The 19,382-nt window shown below is 39.7% G+C and overlaps 1 protein-coding gene across 2 annotated transcripts in view; it reads left to right on the top strand.

The window, feature by feature from the left end:
• pex14 (peroxisomal biogenesis factor 14) overlaps positions 1-19,382 on the top strand; it is a 44,717-nt gene that overhangs the window by 596 nt on the left and 24,739 nt on the right. For both annotated transcript variants that reach the window (XM_046395997.1, XM_046395998.1), the window contains exons 2-3: positions 1,069-1,119; positions 18,627-18,711. In XM_046395997.1, coding sequence (XP_046251953.1) covers positions 1,069-1,119; positions 18,627-18,711 — 136 coding nt within the window. The remainder of the gene's footprint in view (positions 1-1,068; positions 1,120-18,626; positions 18,712-19,382) is intronic.

Raw genomic sequence — 19,382 nt, 5'->3', positions numbered from 1 at the left:
GTTGTCAGAACTTATTTAGCTTGCTTTCTTAGTCCTTTCCTAGTCCTAGCCTTTTTAACATGACCAAATGTTAGCCTTTTCCAGCTTATCCTACAGGCTTGTCTCTGTCTTGTTATATGCAGTTAATGTTAAGATGTGGAAAGGTCACTGTTAGCCAAACAAGCCTGATGGTTTTAACTCGGCTCTTTGCTAACACCGTGTCTGTTTGTTTAAGCTACTGACGAGTATTGATCAATCCAAAGAAACCGATGTTCACCAGGGACATATTTACACTTATGCTGCTAATTTACAAAGCCTTTCAGTAAACGTACATACCATACAGCTAATCCAGAATTACTTACACTTAATTAAATACATTGCTCGTAGTGAAGAACTAAATCATTCTTAAACTAAACTTGATACTGATGAAGCAGGAAAAAAATAATTAGGTGAAGAACTGAGTTCATGCTTGCTAACAAGTAAAAAACAATTTATGTACCACTCCTCCCCAACACAAACGGACATCCACGCATTTATATATACAATGCATATATCCCTAAATATTTAGGCCCTATAATGCACACGTATCCAGGTTATTTATGGTATTACAGTAGAGCATTTGTGAGGTCAGGCACTGATGTTGGACGAAAAGTCCTGGCTCACAATCACTGTTCAAGTTCATCCCAAAGGTGTTGGATGGGGTTGACGTCAGGGTTTTGCATGGGCCAGTCAGGTTCTTCCACACCAAACTCATTCAGCCGTGTCTTTATGGCCTTTGCTTTGTGCACTGGGGCACAGTCATGCTGGAATAGAAAAGGGCTTTTCCCAAACTGTTGCCACACAGTTGGAAGCAAAGCATCGTCCAAAATGTCTTGGTATGCTTAAGCATTAAGATTTCTCTTCACTGGAAGTAATGGGCCCAGTCCAACCTATGAAGAACAACTCCACTCCATTACTTTTGTCTATGTAGTGTAGATCAATGGATTTTCTCAGTGTAAATGTCATCTGAACACTGCTGTATTAAACCCATACAGCCTCTGTCCATCCAGTAGATGGCACTCTAACACAAATGTTTGTGTACTTTCTCAGTCTGGCCTTCCACCTGGATATGATACGGCAGCTCCCCCCAGAGAAGCACTGGTAAGGATTCAATGTTTAATACAACGGACTGATAAGGTAATATGCACTGGAATAATAAAGTAGGGATAAAAATGTAGAGATCCAAATTTGATGTACATAAGTGCACATTAGATAGTTATAGCAGGTTGAAGTTATTTTTTTTTTTTACATGATAATTTTCAAATATTGATAAATTCTGCATGCTGTGATTTTTAGTCATGTGCAGTCAATGCCTCAAAGTGTGTCTATTTTTAAACACTCATTTTCAGCTGATTTCACCCTTTGCTCTGATCATGTGCAAAACAGTGAAATCAGTTGCACAGTTGATGACCACTGAGCTTGTATTTTTTTATGATCTGGTAAATGAAATATATTTGTTTTCTTCTTTTCTTCAACAAAATATTTTTCCCGGATAATCAGATAATATTACACATTGCTCAGCAAGATCAAGTGTTGAAGGCTATCATTTAGCAGCCACTCACTTCAGCATCACACTGATGTATCCAAGCCCATAATGAGAGTGTACATCATGCTCCTTGTCTTTGAAGACTAAAAAGAAATAGAATGGTCTATTTTAGAAGTCACAGTGGTTTCACTGTTGCTTTAATCATGTTTAGTATAAAACATTCACCACTTACATTTATGATCCTTACTTTAGCCTATTGTTTTTCAGTCTGCATCAGGACCCACAATTGGGTCCAGGAAGATTCTGAACTGGTTTGCCAATAGTTTTTTGTAAACTATAGACTGAATCTTAATCCCACCACAAGTCTGCAAACCTCCCTGTGCCCACAAAGTTATTCATTCTTCAAGATGTAGTCTGTGGGAAAAGAAGATTTAAATGTCACGGCATCTATAAATGTTACTTCATTGCTGCGTCACAGTAATATAGTTCTAAACATTCAGTTATATGTGATAAAAATCTTATGGAATATGAAAAATGTTTTTATTCCTCCTTTAACTCAAATGGCTCAGGGAAAAAAAAAACTTGAAAAACAGTGGTTTTATTTTTAGGTATCCTGCTACCTGAGAGAAGGTCGTCCAAGTTGTGAATACAGGCAAAGTCAGCAACATTTAACAACAATAAACATCAGTTGTTTTTCAATGATGTGTGAAAGAAAGTGTTCATAAATATGCTTGGCCCAAGTAATGACAATGATTATATCCCAGGCCGGTGTTGTTCCTAAGTGGCATGGAATACATCACAGGTATATTCACTGTCCTTGTATGGACACGGCGTCCAGGTTAGAGGAGTGCTGTATTGTTCAGCCTACATGCCTCAATGTCATTCACCGCCATTCACTCTTCATCCTCCCCCCATCATCCCTTCATGCCAAGGCTAATTTAATCCTGGGGTTATTGATTGTGGGAGCATTCTCCCAGGCTTTCTTTCAATTTACTTCAATTTCGTCATCCCAGCGCGCTTCAAGACTGCCTCCTCAAAAAGGGAAGAAATTCTTGTTATGAGGGTCCTGATTCGAGACTGGTTGACAAGTCTCCCTACCACCACCCTCACTTCCAACCCCTTTTCTCTTTCTCTTTATGATGAGCTGCTCTTTCCCAGTTAAGTGGATTATTACAGTAGGGATAATTCTTGTCACATGGCATTATTTGGATGAGGTGAATAATTGAAATTTGTGTCTGAAAGGATTTTATCTGGATGAGAGGAAAGGGAGTGCTGGCAGGGTTGAGAGAGAGAGAGAGGGGGCGAGAGAGCACACGTTTGTATAACATTTATGTGCACATGTGTGACAAGCAAGTGTGTCAGGCTGGGGCCACCAGTCATGTTAACAGATTCTGACTCACCTCGCCCAGATCAGCAGGACCTGGCACACTGCATGGCGTGGGCCGTCCTCTGTGGCAACAGGGCCCAGCTCAGGGGCCAGTGCCATACAGCCTCTGCCACCATCCAGGCTGTAGGGGCAGGTCTGGACCTGCAGTTAGAGGTTAGAGAGAGAGAGAGAAAAAAGGTGGCAGAGACTGTGTGTGTGTGTGTGTGTGTGTTCCATAGCTGACTGGTCTAACACTTGCTGCCAGCCGCTGTTGTAGCCTCTGGCATTACTCTTTGCTCGCTCTCACCCCGGATTGTTTCATCTCCGTCTATAACCCCCAACTCCCTCCCACCTTTCACTCATCGCTGCCGTGGTCATTACCCCTGCCAGTCTCTTGCCGGTGTCTCCACAGCTTTGTGCTCTCTCCCTGCAGTGACTCTCTGTGCTCACCCCCCTCTCTTGTCTCCTCCAATCGCTCTGTCCTCATTGCTTTCAAATCCACCCAAACACATCACAACAATAATTATATGTGTACAACCCTCTTTGATTACATGATAAGAGAACAGGGACAGATCTTAAACCAGGAAATACACTGACATAACAGTGTAGGAGTATACCGTGGTACGAGACCAGATATATGGGATGTCGCATTGTTGTTCACATGTAAGATAAATTGTCTTTTCCTCTTCATGAAAGCTTTTACTTATTTGCCTGTTTTGAGTGAAATAAAAGTGAATGCCTACTTTTATAAATTAATAATTATTTTCTGAGAAACTGTAAATAGAAAAACAAATTATGATGAAATTTCTTGTCATTGTTGATATGGAAATTATGGCCGTAACTAAGAATTAATTTCATGATCCTACTTTCTTAAGTGTTTTGTCTGTAAAATGTCAGCCATGGTTGAATAATGCTCTCCACAATTTATCAAAGTCCAAGGTAAAGTCTTTAGTTCCTTGTAAAATGTAAAATTTTTTTCCAGCCATCAGTCCAAAGATGTTCATACTAGTTTCAAAAAGTTTAAAAATTAAATTCTCACTTTTGAGATGCGTTTTTGCCTAAAAAAAATGACTAACTGATTAACAAAATAGTTGCAGATTCATTTTCTGCCAATTGACTACTCAATTTAGCGATTAATTCTTACATAATCTATATACTATTTCAATCCATTATGATATCTGATGTTTTTTTTCACGATTGGAGAAATGTCAGTTAACTCTTGATTTTGTTTGAGAACATCCAGCAAATGAAGGGATAACTGCTGCCAATCAGAAGCTTTTAGTTCAGGTGTGTGCATACAAAGGATCATGTGGGTGTGAAGCTGATCTGCAGGAGAGATGACCCCTCACCAAACAGGATTCTTCCCTGGGAGAACAAGGCCTACGCTTAAACCCCCACTGAAACACACCCAAATGAAAAAGCTTGTGTTTCTGGGGATGCAACATACGTGGTATTAACTTAGGGGGTATGTGTGTGTTTAGGTTTGTGGGTTTTAGTACAGCAGAGGGAGGGTGGTAATGGGAGGGGAAAAAGAATTGTAAGAAGAACATCCCCGGTCTCACAGCAACTTCAAAAGCTCCCCTTCCCCAGGATATTAAGCGACTATGATGAAAAATTTAGCAAGCGTTAAATAAGCCGCTTTGAAGTGATCTGTTTTGGCTCAGCAGTCTCCAAATTTCCGTAGCCCCTCTGCAGTAGCCATCATAGTGAAGTGGGGGTGAAAGGAACAGTGTGTTAAGTGCAGGAGTTGTGGGGGACCTGGCAGGTTGGCAGAGGATGTGCCAACAGTAATCGGTCCAGCCAGCGACATGAAGGTACTACCGCTGATGCTACTGTCCCCCTTTGTCTTTCCCTGTCTGTTTTTCTCCTCATTTCACCTCTCCCTCCCTAATCTTCTGAGCCCTGTGAGTCTCGGGTAGACAGATGTTCCTCATATGTTAGCATATGTTTTTTTTTTTCCCCCTGAACTTGTGCGTGGGTGTAACGCAAATGTAACACAGCGGCGATAGCAGGAAGTCAGAGGTTACTCTCAGGTCTTGACTTAATTATTTACTCAGTTATTTTATTTTTGTTCTTAATGACTTTCCACATGGGACATGTGTTTGTGAAAAGATATGGCCTTTTAACACCAATATGTCTTCTCTCTGTGTGTCTTTTCCTCACTGGATTATATATGAAAACACAGTTTTCCAAAAAAAAAAAAAAAAAAGGAAAAAAAATCTGACTACAGTACATTTTAAGTGATTTGAACCTTTTTACATATCCACCACCATAAAGCAAAAATAACAAGAAGTTAATCTGTTATTTAATAATTCATATTTCAATTCATTTCACATTCATCATTTTTAAAGCCATTATTTTAATTTTTGAGGACTCCAGGTTTCAACATGCTCCAAATTAATTATTGGGGCAGAATAAGAAATGGGAGCCAGTAATGAGTCTGGTATGGTAACTCCATTCTGTCAAGAAACTAGGCTATCATTTAGTTAGTCAAGGGAACCTTCTCTGAGATTTTCCTTTTTTCCTCTTTGCTCATTACTTTAATTGTAATTGTAATCCTTTATTGGAGCTGTCTGCAGTAAAGGAGAGTTATGATTCGAGTGGGGGCGCGAGCCATAGAGATATTTCATGATTATTGGAAAAGACGGTCACTAGGTGGCAGCCACTAGTTCGGCCTCGCTGTAATTACTGGGTGGGAAGTGATGGGGAGAAACTGTGTGCGTGTGAGGGTGTGTGACGAGAGATTTCTCAGCTTCTAACACGCTCTTTGAAAGAGAAAAGTCGAATAAATCTGATCACCTGCCATTTCACAGTCAATAGATTTAGTATCCTGTCACGCTGACTTGTAAAAATGCTACATGCTCTGCAGAAGCCCAGAACAAAAGCATGTGTGGGAGCCATCTATCTTCATATTAAAACTGTATTTCACAGTGTGCGCTAATGCAGAGAGGATATGACGATGACAACATATCCAGTTGTATTTAGTTTCTGATGTCCGTGTGAAACATCTGCACACCGCAGTTTGTTTCAGTGGTTGTGGTGAAGTTTTCTCTTCTGAAAAGCATAAAAGCTCTGTTTCTCAGCACAACACTCAATGTGCATCATGCGCTGTTTGTTTCGGTGGTTAATGATACAGGAAGGGCCCTCCATTTTATTGTTGCTGTGTTGCACTTTTTCCCCTCCTCGCCCAACCCGGCAGCGAGCCTCCTTAGAGGACTCTGTATGAATTCTCACTGTCATGTCCAAGGACGAGTGGCGCAGGGTCAGCTAATTGCTTTTATGATTATGATTTCACGTCAGATTTATCGTGCATGCTCGGAGCACATCTTCCAGGTCCTGCCGACGTTGCTGGCTCAGATGGGGAAAATGAGTTTACAGCTTCAGGCTGTGACTTCTTGTTTAAGTGCGGGTCACACTTTTTGACTCATTAGAGTTGAGCACAAGAGGTGAATCACACAGGCTTTTCCTGTAAAAGCCTCTGTTTTCTGTGTCAGTTTCTGTACTTGTGTTTCTCGTGTTTGGCCACAAAAGAGCATTTCTTTACTTTGTCTTCCACATGTGCTGAAGTTTGGAGGTTATGAGTGAGAAATGACACAGACAAGGATTTTTGGTTTTTTTTTTTTCTGCCGTTTGAACTTTTTACAAGCCATAAATCTCTCATCTTCATTTCTGTTAGCAGATGAAATCATTATGCTTATTCCCCTCATAGTGTGCCAGAATTATCAGTTGACTGCTTTTTGATGGTGGTGACTTTTTTCTGATGGTTCCTCCTTGTCTTTGAAAATGATGAGCACAGATGAGTCCAAACCCAGTTTTATAAATTTTATTTATTTTGTGGCGTCTGCCTCATGTGCTGAGTCGGACTAGATCCACTTGGCCAACCCCGACAATGGCGCTTTTATCTTTGATTTTGATTAGAGCCCTAGAAAATCCTTTAGTTTGCTGTAAAGTTCATAGTAAATGAAGAGGAAGCTGCTGTCACTGTATGTCAATAATACACATATTTTATGTAGATAGAGTTTCATGTTGTGACCCGTGGCTGTGCTGATTTGTTGCAGTGATTTGACCTCGCGCTGACCTTCCAGGCTGGGCCGCAGCGTGAGTAGTGACAGATGCAGCCTGGGAATATGGTTTGGATAGTTTTCCAATGCTCAGAGGAATGTTAAAGCTAGTTTTACACAAAGTTCATTTTGGAGACACATGTAAAGTCTGTGATTAAGCAGAATTCAATAAACTTTAATGAATACTTAGGACTTCACTTGTAGGGTTTTTCGTCTCTGCGAGTTTATTAATGTAAACAGCATGGTAACAGAGCTGTAATTTCCTATTCTCCCACAATTTAGTGAACTGTCATAATGTGTTTACTCAAGAAATGATAGAAATACGACACCAGTTTAATTACAGCGTAGTCATTTTGCTTCAATATACTTGGGAAAGTGGCCTTATTGAGCTAAGCTTCCTTTATACTCTCTATTCTGCTTTGTAATTACTTCAGCTTGATTTATCGTCTTTTCTTTGTGTTTATGGTTGTAAACTGCTTGAGTGAGTAACTTGGTCTGAGAGTGGCTTGTCTCCTTGCAGCGAGCCTGGAAATCTCCCGATGAATCTGAGATGTCTCCGCTGTCAAGACTGCTCACATCGCTCTCAGCCTCCAATGTCACTTTCAAGGCATAATTACACAAGTTGTGTTGATTAGTATGAGAAGCAATTACGCTGGCTTTCCGCCGCAAATGGAGAATGTGATGGCTCTTGATTGACAGGAAGCATCCTGGCTTTAATAAGTAAATGACTATGGTAATTCAGGTACTGAGACCCTTTGATTTGTCAGCATCTTCCTCATTTTTGCGAGGTCCTCTGATTTTAATGAACATGAATTTGATTGAATCCGCCTTCATTTCGCCCGTGTCCCTGCGCCCCGACTGTCAGTCTCTCTCCTCTCTGACCAGCACACACTCTCACAAGGGAGCCATATGCTTAGCTTTCAGAGCTAACTTAAACAGTCTTGCTGCTGGTGCTGAATTGTTTTTCACTGAATCAATTCAGTGTGTAAAATAAATAAATAAATGAATAAAAATATAAAGAAATGAACGTCATGTAAATTTGGCACACTATTCAAAATGCTTTTCAGCACATGTTTCCACAAGTGTGGAAATCAGAGGAAAAATTATTTGTAATTGACACTTTGGGGAACATTTTTTTCTCTTTTTATCTGGCTTCCCAGTAAGTTATTAGCTGTTAATTTGTCGGCAAGCTCCCCTACAGCGCCAGATATTTGTTCAAATGCTCGGATCCCCTCAGTGCATTTGTAACTACACTTCTGAAAATGCTGCCCTGTCTAATTATGTAATATAATACTGCCTTTTAGGCAAGTTTCTTTTAATTGAATAATATTAACTCTACTAATGGCAAGCCTTTGGAACAGCAGTGCCTAAAATAGCTTTCTATACTGTGTAAAATAGACCGTAGTCTACTGTAAAATGTAGCCCAGACAGGGTCTGCAGTTTACTCATTTTATAAATACACCATTCTTGTAGATCTAAAGCTTTTACCCTAAGATCTGTCTATTTAAGGTATTTGTATTAGGGCCAAACATTTAAATAATGCTGAAATTTGATTGGCCCAAAACACAGTCTCATATTTCTTTCTTTGTTAACCACACTTGGCCTAATCAAGTAATTCCCTGTTTGTCTTAGTAACCCCCTATAGAGTCATACATGCATAAATATAATAAAATAATTTGCTCTTGCACTCCCTAGCCCAGCTGTAATTTATATGGATTGAATGACTGCTGCATTGTGGAAAAGCACGAGTGGACCAAATGCTCGTTTGTCACCTCTAATAAATGTTGGAATGTAAATTATGAAGTTATGCTTCAGATGTAAATGCACTTTATTCCAGTCCTTTAATGTAAACAGCTCACTCCAATACATTACAGGGGTGGGGGGGTGGGGGCAGAGGGGGCTTTGACTTTGAATTTTGACTGTTTTCACAATCAATAATAAACACAAAAGAGCCTAGATGGGGAACGTTATAACATATCTGAAGTCAGGCTCATAAATTATTGCATGAAAGCAGGCTTGTATACCAAAAATGTAAATACATTAATGTTATTAATAATGTAGTGACTAATAGTTCTATCAAGACTGTAATAGCAGTTTAATGGAATATGACAGCAAGGATGTATTACACTTCTTACATTTAGACGGGACCTCACATGACATTTATCAGGGATTTCTGAAACAATTTTTTTGATTATTTTGTTAAGTTAATTGCTTCTTTTCCCCCCAACATCTTCTCTGGGAGAGGGGCAAAAAACTGGTAATGGATATTAATTAATATGTGTCAGTTTTCGGGGTTTGATTAAAAATAATGAAAGCAAAATGCTAATGGGATTTCAGAGTTTCTCTGTGTGTGGCGCCCTGAGATTATGGCTTTATCTGGGGAATCTGAAAAAAGAAGAGATAGTGGGCTTCTCTCTAGACTAAAATGAAAGTGACAGAATTAAGAAATTGAGATGAATTATCTTTAAACTCTGCAAAAGTAGACACTTAAGTGAAAAATGTTGCACTCGAATTCGCCACACTCTCGATGTGCGATACAGAGGTGCATTGACAGTAACCTGTGAAGCTATTGTGTGTTATAATGAAAACTTTAGCCTGGCTTACAATTCATCTGCTTTTCTCAGAATGACGTCATCCTCACCTGCAGCGGAAGGAGTCTTATCTCTGAATGAAACAAACGCTTGAATCATTTCTGACAAGTTGCTGTCTTGCTTTAATCTGATGTTCCTCGTGCTTCTTTTAAAATTGATCAATGCTTCACTTGGCACTGATTATAGTCAGTGTCTTCATCCATAGTCCACTAGTCAGCATGGAGAAACCCTTGCCAAGGCTTCTTTGTGTCTGTATGCAGTCTTCAGCAGAAAGAGGACTTTTAAAAGCTATCATTAAGGTGGGGCACAAGTGTAGACCAGTAGTGAAACGGAGGCTGGCACTGTAAAAAAGCAACCGTAACTGGCACAGCTTACAATTATCCAACACCTGGACTGGCTCCCCTCCCTGGTATGTGCGTCAAGACTGTCGACTTCTTGTTAATGCAGTGATTAACAGAAAGATTGCATTTGTTTACTTGTGCAGCTCTCTTGGCAGTCATACTTTGCTTTCTCTTTGATTAAAATAGTAGATGGATGGATGCATTGTGGTCCTGTCATGAACTTCAAAAGAGAGTGAGAATGAGATGATAGAAACTGAATAAACTGAAGACAGGATGAGGCATTTTTGTCATTTCCAGATTGTGTCAACTGTTGACTTTGGGATTTTACGGGAGTTATTGGTGGTCTGCAGTCCTGTGGTTGTCCACACTTTTTGGTTGTCACCAACTATAACTCCGTGTCAGATTTTTGTCTCCTTTTTTCTGTGTTATTTACTGTCACTAAGTGACTTTCCTCTTGTCCGTCCCTCCTCACATCTACAGGACCACGTCATGGTTTTCTCCTCCTCTGTACTGTGTGGAAAGTAGTTTTAGGTATCATGGGGACGAGGAAAGGGGAAGTGAAGGGGCTTCTTCAAACAGCCCGTACTTTTGAAATGCAGAGAGTGGCATTGTCATGTGTTTTCTGTGTCAAGGTCGACAGAAAATGTCAGAACAGGTGCGTGTCTGCTGCTGAGCTGCTTGCCAACTCAGCCCGTTTGCTGTAACACGCCACCCCGTGTGACATTATAGTGGTTCACTGTGGGCTGGACAAGCCCGGTAAAGCATTATTTTTTTCCCCATCACCTTTTGAGTTGATGTGGAGTTTAGATCGCTGTTGACGCCTAAACTTTGACCACTGGCACTCGTGTTGTGGGTGTAACACCAGAGTGGTTGTGTAACAGAGACATCAAATACATTTTTAAAACTTAAATGTATGAACATTGTTTGTGATTTAAGGCAGATGGAGTGCTATGAGAGTGAGCGTGCTGGTTTACCTCATTTGTCACCTTAGTCTCCACCAGACAGACATGTTGCTAAACCTGAAAATTGTCTGAACTTATCAGAGGAGGTGGATTATGTTTAGGTGTGGCATGCATAAAGCAGATGTCACACAAGCTTTTGTCACTTTTTGACATTATAGCCAATGAAATCTCCAGTGTGTAGTCTCACTGGTTCAGAAAGGTTGAAAGGAAGAATTATTATTTGATCAGACGAGCTGTCGTGTCTGTATCCTTTCTGACATCGGGTTAAATGAGAAGAAAGAGAACTGCTACTTCTGTGACCTCGATGAGTGTTGTTTTCTGATGCTGTCAGCACCACACTCTTTATGCTTATCCTGCTCTCGAGGTTAAATTCTTACTGGCAGTTGGAAGTCTCCAGAAATGAAGAATTAGCCAGCATTTTTTTTGTCACTTAGTGTGATGAGGAACAGACTCTGCCTGCTCTCTTTCACCAAAACCAAAATGAAGGTCTTCTGCCTGAAGTTTCCTCCCTCATTTGATGGTGATTTCAGTCTGAGTTATCTGTCGCCATGGCTGTGTAGCCCATTGTCTTGGCAAGTGTGTCTAAATGTTTCTGACAGGTCTCGGTGAAAGACAGGCCGCAAGGGTAAACTGCCAGGCTTTTGCTTCCCCCTTTTGACTCCACCCCTACCACCCCTGACCAGTAGATGGCGATGTTAATCTTCTTTGGCTCTGCTCCTGCCTCAACGCGTCGCCCTAAACACCATCCTTCTCCTCTCCTTTTCTCTGTGGCACTCGCTGAGGGAAGAAGGGTCTCACCTCGCCTAGAGGGTCATGCCACCAATTCCTGGCCCCCTTTGAAGACCATGAAATTGCTGATCCAAGACGCACGATTAGTCCATTGAGCCTATTGACTGGAAAAGGGTTGACGTGCGATTATAATGTCACTGGAATGTCACAATCTGTCTGGTTGTCTTTGTGAGCATACTCTTATCCGGTGGCACTGTGTACCCAAGAAGGGATAATTTGATCAATAAAAGGACACCTCTCTATTGTCAACTGGCCTGTCTATTCTAGTTTTATTAGTCAATTTGGCAGGCTGGCAGGACTGCACACAAAACTGATGCCAACTCGGTGCATCTTCACCCCAGCTCCCTGCTTTATTTGCCTATCGCAGTGGTTCACTTCAAGTTGCCTAAGTGTGTATGTATTACTGTGTGTGTGTGTGTGTGTCTGCGCCGCCTCAGTGAGAGGAGCAGTTTGGATCAACAGAGGAGGATAGGCTTGTCACTGTAAGTTGCTCATGACGGAGGGAGCTCCTCTTCTGACACCACAACACAACTTCTGTGGTGTGTCGTTTGGACACAAGCTTCACGTTGTTTGCTGCTGGTGCCGCTTGCGTTTTGCCTCAATCAACTAATTGAATGTGAAAGGCTTGTGGGCCTTGATGATATGAAGGGCAACACACACAGAGCAGTGGCAGTTTCAAGAAAAGCCTTTGTGTTTTGATTACGTGGCTGTAGACGCTTGCTTCTGCCATTTCTGTTCACAGAGGAACGGATCAGTTTATTGTACATCAGTTAGTGCAGTAAGTGCAGTTTTTGTTAATTTTTTAAAAAAGTAATCTTATAAAATAAAATGAAGTGTGTCATTGGGAAATTCAGGTCAGTGTAGGCAAAGTTTTTTATGTTTGGTTTTTGAACTAAAATTGATGTGATAAACCACATTTTTGTAGTGTTTAGTAAAAGTCAGTACTCAAATTTTAAGTCACACAGAGCCACAGTACAGGTTTTATTTGTTTAAAAAAATATTGTGTGAAATACAAAAGCTGAATAATTTCTATGTAATTTATTTGTTAAAATTTATAATTAGCATGCAAACATCAGTGACTACAGTTTTATATTTGTGTATATAGCTAATATTTGTATATTTGATGTCTCATTTACTAAACAAAATGTTTCCTATGTAACACAAACCAAATTAGAGCCGTATTTTTTTAAGGCCTGAAGTTGCATCATGTGCACTCGTGTGTTAAGTAACACTCGGTCTCCATATTGAAAAGCCCATGCAGCTGCTTGTCACAGAATGTCATCATTGACTGTAAAAGAAACGGGGGGAAAAAAAGAAAAAGAAAAGCTTCGAATTACAGGAAAGAGGCACTGCATTAAAGAACAAAGGAGATCGATGGCAGTACATTAAATTTTATGCGAATGAAAAAAAAATCAACTAATTAAAATTGATTACTCCTTCTTTGTAAATGTGTTTCTGAATTAAATTATTGTATGAAAACATTTTGACCAATTGAGGAGCTGAGGAAGTATCCATTACTGGATTGCAGCTGAGAAGGGGCTGGAATGTTTTGTGGTGGCTAAGTAGTTTGTTGTGCTCCACTGCAACTCCCCTCTTGCCCCCCCACTGCTAAAGTGCCATGGGTTAATCTCTGATGACCCTCATCTCTCAGAGCAGCTCTGGACTCATGGTTTGGGCCTTTTACCTGAATTAAAAGGAATTTGTGGCTTATGTAAGTATTTTTGTCCAAAGTGGGCGAAAGTGAGGTGTCACTGACAGAGTCGCTGCTCTTTAGTCATTGGGGCTCTCGGGGCTCTCAGGGCCCCGCTGGGGACGTCCTTATCTAAACAGTCATCTGTCTCGCTACTTAAGCAAGGGCAACCCCAGGCAGCGCGGCTGACAGTTACACATTAAGAAATGTCAGACTTAGCTTTATACCGTATGTTTCAAGCTACTTTGAAATTGGCTGGATGCCATGTGTTTTGCTTCAGGTTTAGATCTCACAAGACTAAAAGAAATGCTTTACTTTGTTGCGTCTTCAGCTTGTTTTTAAAACTCTTCTGTTAGCATTAACTGCTGTTATTTCATGCTGCGCTAAAGTGTTTTAAAAGTGTCTGTTTATTTTTTTTTGTTTGTTTGTTTGTTTTAAATCCTGTTTATCCAGATCTGAGGGCTGAAAGAGGGCTGAATTCTTTGTAGTTTTTTTTTTTATTTTTTGAACTACATCCTGTAAAAATACACATCACACTTGGTGTCCCTCTTTTCAAATTTCATATCATAACTTAAATTTACAATATGGAGCATGTGAAGCACATGGCATCATCATGGTTCCCCAGTATATAGAATCATAAATATGTGGCTACAGGTTTAAAATATAAATTTTACATCATAGTAAAGTCAGTGTTTTCTGTATCTGCAGAAGAGAATGGGAGAACCACATCTTTTCTTTTTCCTTCATCACCTTAGTGTAACTGCCAGCGCTGCGTTATTTGTATTTATCTTAACTCTCCACAGTTTTGAAAGTGCAATAGTGTCCTTGCTGCATCAAATGTGCTTTTGCCCCTCATGTTTCTTACCGCTGAACCAACTCAACTTTTCCATGTTTGTGATGACAGAGCTCTGATAGGGAAACGCTGCTGAATGGAAAGTTTGGTCTGTACGTGCAGTGGTCTTGAAAAAAGCTCGATTTCCATCCACCAACCCCCCCTTTTACAAAAATTGCATAATCCGCTTTTGATGTCATGATTGTAGCGTGCCCATGGCTCTAAAACTGACACTGATACAGTGCTGTGTGTTATTTTTAAACCTTTGCAAAGTAAATGTCAATGAAGTTTTCCATGACCCTTTTTCATGTATTGAAATGTTGACTCTGACCTTTTTTGATTTAAAAAGTTACGACCAATTCAATAAAGACTGACCACATTCAGAGAGTATAAAACAGAAAGAGAAACCCTCTGTATTTACTCTTTTACTTACTCTAAGTATTGCCAGGAAAAAAAAGAAGAAAAAAGTCCATATTTCACCAGTGCTCCTTTATCAGATTTTACTGATGATGCTGAAGCTGAGTTTCAATAACAGTTGTTCATTTCATTTTCTCACTTTGTTGCTTCTCTGAAAAGCACTGCCTAGAAAAGAAGAAGGCTAGACAGAAGTTGTTTTTGTACAGTCATTGTCAGAATGGTTAAGTTTCAGCAGTGCTGTTTAGCTCCTGCAGTGTCTGAATGAATGTGGATGTGAAGGTTAGCTAAGTGATCAGGCTCACACCTCACTTCCTGATGCCTCTCAGGGTCAATAATTCCCCATAGCTCCTCTCATGAGATCCTGCTTCCACCACTAAAGGTCACATTAGGGTGGGAAAGATGTCACAATTAGAAGAGCGTTTAAAGCTGCTCTTTTAAAAAAATTAAAAACCACTGTTGGCCACATCAAGCAGTCAGGCGACTCAAGGAAACACAATAATTGCATTAAAACTTCATTCCTCTCTGGCAGGGCTCTGGTAACAGAAAGGTATTGGGTTAAGTAACTTAAGACAGCTGCCCCTGATGGCAAATCAGCCATAGAAGCACCAAATTAATAAAGAGCTTCATTTTTCGCCATCTCTCACTTTCTCTCTTTTTTGGTCTTTCAAACTTGTGTTGGGGGGGGCGTTGGAGGAATTTGACACTAGCCTAACACAATTTTTGTTCATGTCTATCAGTCTGTTATTATATCAGGGGCACTTCTCCACAAATGTACAGGCCGGTGCAATTTGGAATGAATTGATTCACACTGAGACTGAATCCTATACTTGCTAATGATTTCCTTTTAGCTCCTCCATTGCACCCCACACCCAACTTGTCGTTCAAATCATGCCCTCAGAATGTCTTCATTGTTGCAGACAAAATTTGTACTTTGTACCTTTTTGCAGAACAGGTGTCCTGGATAAAGGAGTTGTTTAGTGAATGGCAGTTTATTTTCCGTTAACCAAAAAAAAAGACAAAAAAACCCCTTGACAATTATTTTGAATTCTGTCTATAATACTTTTGACTCTTCTTTTTGTGCATTGGTTTGTTCCACGATACCATGGCACTTGGAATGGAAAATAAAGTTTAAATAAAATCCTGGGATTGTAAAATGTGTAGTATTTTAATCAAAATGTCTGTAAATTGAGTCAGAAGATCTTTAAAGATCAAAAACATCCAGTACACCTTTAACAAATGGAAAATCACAGTTTCAAACACCACATCTGTACATCATAACACTTTCATTCCAGAGTGATTGTTAGTTAACTGGTGCTTTGAGTTGGCCCATTTAAATAATACTGAAAGCAAGAGTCCTGCACTCTACTACTTATCTTTTCATCTGCTCAAATGCTCAGATGTTACTGAAACCTGCTCTAACTTTAAATACTGAAACCAGCTAGAAGAAACGATTATACGACATACAGTGTCTCGCCATTTCATTATAGAAAGTGTAGAATTTCCCAGCTGCTGAAATCCTGAAACCCCATAATGCACCTGCAAAATGTCCATAGGTCTTAGTGTATATTATAGTTAAGTGCTATTACTAGTTAGAGCAAAAATATACAACTGGTTACATGGATTCCCTCAGGCGTCCAACCATGCGGTTCGAACATAATTGCATTTCTTCTTCATTTCTCACAATTCAAGGTATCTCAATTGTAATTTTCAGACAAGTGCAGTGCAAAGTCTCGTCCAATCCAAACTCAATAACACTGCTGTAATCTTGTCCGTTCATCAACTTCACTCTCTTTAAGTGTGTTGGTTAATGTTATCTCTTCCTATGATTGAGTTTTCGCCTCATTTTTCGGCTTTACCTGACACTCTATTGGTTATCTGGTTTGTAAAGATTATTGCTCTTAACATGGAGCACTTTGGTGCATTAGCAAAAGCTTTACTCGAGCTTTACAAAAGAACCTAATTGTTGTAACCAAAAAAGGAGGAAATTCAAATAATTATTAATAATTTCTGTTCAGGTTATTTGTACTGCCTACCCATGTGTGTCGTGTACTCTTATCCATCTTAGCCGTTAAAAGCCCAGTTGTGTGCTACCCAACACTATAACTGGGATGATCCATAAGTCAATAACAAGACAAGACTGAAACCTGCGCAATGTGGTTATAATTGATTGAGATGTCTGGGTGGAACTTGTGCAAAGCATCTATGTCATCTGCTAAGAAGTGCACTTTTCTTCTCCCTGAAGATCTACCACTACAGTTTTAAGCAAATGGACATTTTCCTCATTAGTGTGCCGCTGAGCTAGCTACAGTCCTCGCTAACATGTCACACTTATGCCTATTAACATTGACACAATTTCCTTGTCAGTGTTGTGCTATTGAAATTTTAAATGTAAACAAGGTTTGCTCATTCAGCGTATTCTGCCTCCATTAGATCATTACCTCTTCCAGGGCCTGCATCACTCTGCTGTTTACTGGAATAAATATTAGAATATTGTATTTTAGTCTTTTTATTTTGTCTGGTTTCTGAATTTACCACAAGTAGTCTTGATGGTTCACTCATTTGAACAGTAGATGCTTTTTCCAAGCACATGATAATTTTGTCTTGTTATCAAAGGAATATTTTCTCTGAGTTTTGACTGTATCTTTTGGCCCAGAACATCAGATGGGGGTTCACCATGCAGATGGTTTAATCTGCTTGTCACAATGAAGGTTCCGGGTGACTGACTTTAACAAGCCCTCAGCATATAGAGATACAGGAAATTCCATACCCCTTGCATAACCCTTATGTACATCAAGGTCACGGTCGCGTCACAGTGAAATGGCAGATTAGTGTCTAAATAAATTGTGGTAGCATCTCTTGGGATGAATCTGGCGCTTTTTGATAAAATTCACTACTGACATTTCATCACTGCATTTGTCTGTCTGCAATACTTGCAATACACAAAGTATTTTCATGTATTCTTCATTAAAATAACAGCTATCAATTTTTATACGAGTTCCATAAAGTTGAGTGTCTCATGATTCTCTACTGTACTATATGTTTGTCACAGAAATGTACCTCTTTGCAGAGCTTCCCTGCCACACCTACGTCTTGGACAAGTTTAAACTGCAATTCTTTTGGATTGAAACGGGTTCATAGTATATGCAATGCATTACCCAAAACGAATTACCACTGGCAGGGCGCTCAATCACTTTGTATCTTTCAACACTAAGAGAAAAGAAGAGTAATCAAAACCTTTCAACCTATTAGAGGGATGACTTTTACAATTGAATCACGGGGACCACAGGTGCGATAATAAGTCATCTAAACCTCCCCTCCAGTGTGTTTCCCCTTTCTCTGTGTTCTTACATATTTATCTATTTTAGGAGGCGCCACTTCATGGCGCCCGCTTGAAATTTATGTTTTAATACCATTTGAGGAAGATTTTTTTTGTCTCCATCCAATTCTTGGAAATGCATACTAGGGTGGAAAATTAAGGTGCATCTCGAAGGAAAACATAATAGAATCGATGAATGCTGTGCACTTAAAACTACTGATGTTCTGATGCTATTTAACGTTCTAGTGCATTAACGTTTCAAGTCATTACAACATTCAGGCTGGGTGATTTGATCATGGCAGGTTTTTAACTGAAAGAATTACAGAAGTTTTCAGCCTAGGATTCTCAAGTTATTAGATACAAATGATCACCTCTGCATTAAGTATAGATTTTCTTCCACTGCGCACTTAAGAATGGAAGTTTGTCTTTAAGAGGGTAATAGCAAATTAAGCTCCATACTCCATTTGTCCAGCACTCTTGATGGGCTAATTTTATAACTGCTGATTTGGTCATTCCCCACATTTAGCTGGAAAGTGGTCAGGTGGTCTTTCCTCCTCACTGCTGGGTGTCGGGGCTTAGAAGCAACTATCAAATGAAATCCATTTAAGTTTTTTTCGTTTTTTTTAATAACGAACCTTTTTCTTAAAGAAAGTCTAGACTGTTGTACTGTTAAAAGCATTGCTTTCCTGCAGACCTTATCTTCTTCCTCTCACATTATCTCATTGTGAGGAATTAAATCACATTTGTCTCTTTCCAGATTACCACGGCTGTAAAATTTCTTCAGAACCCAAAAGTACGTCAGAGTCCATTGGCCACCAGAAAAGCATTCTTGAAGAAAAAAGGTGAGAGATATTTGATTTATTTCTAGATTATTTTTTTTTTTGTGCATGAAGCCTTGGAAAAATATATGTGTTTGTCAGAAAATCATATTAACATCATAATCCATGTGTTTGTTTACAACATGTGGTTGACCAGAGATATGTCTTTTTTTTGGGTGGGGGTTGGGGGTAATAGGTAATAAGGTCTATAAGGGTCAAAGGTTGTGGCTGCAGCTCTTTGCCCTGGGGGGGTCTAACGGGGTCGATTTAGCTTCAGAGTGCATGATTCAGGCCCTGTGAATAAATGACACACCAGTTGGGATGCTCCTTTGGGTTCAGGAAAATTAATATTGACAAACCCCCTCTGCATTTTCAATGGAATTATCAATATTGCCTTCCAGCATTTTAACCCTTTTACTTAATTTAACTGTTATCGTAAATTTGAGGCATGACACAGGGAGGTTTTCTAAGCAGGGATGGTGTAAATGTTTGCTGGCTCTTCAGTTTCTTTGCAATTCATTGAGATTATTTCTGACACATGGTAGAATATTGTTTGCGCAATAAAACTTGCAAAAAGCTTTATTACTCTAAACTCATTTAAGTCGGTTCAATATAATGCGGCGGTGGAAATTTGCTGTGTTATGCCATGTATTTCTTTCAGTCGGCCTATAGCTGAGCAATGGCAACAGAGAGAG

The sequence above is a fragment of the Scatophagus argus genome, chromosome 8 (assembly GCF_020382885.2).
Source record: "Scatophagus argus isolate fScaArg1 chromosome 8, fScaArg1.pri, whole genome shotgun sequence".
NCBI classification, from domain to species: Eukaryota; Metazoa; Chordata; class Actinopteri; family Scatophagidae; genus Scatophagus; species Scatophagus argus.
This window is presented reverse-complemented; position numbering and strand designations above follow the sequence as displayed.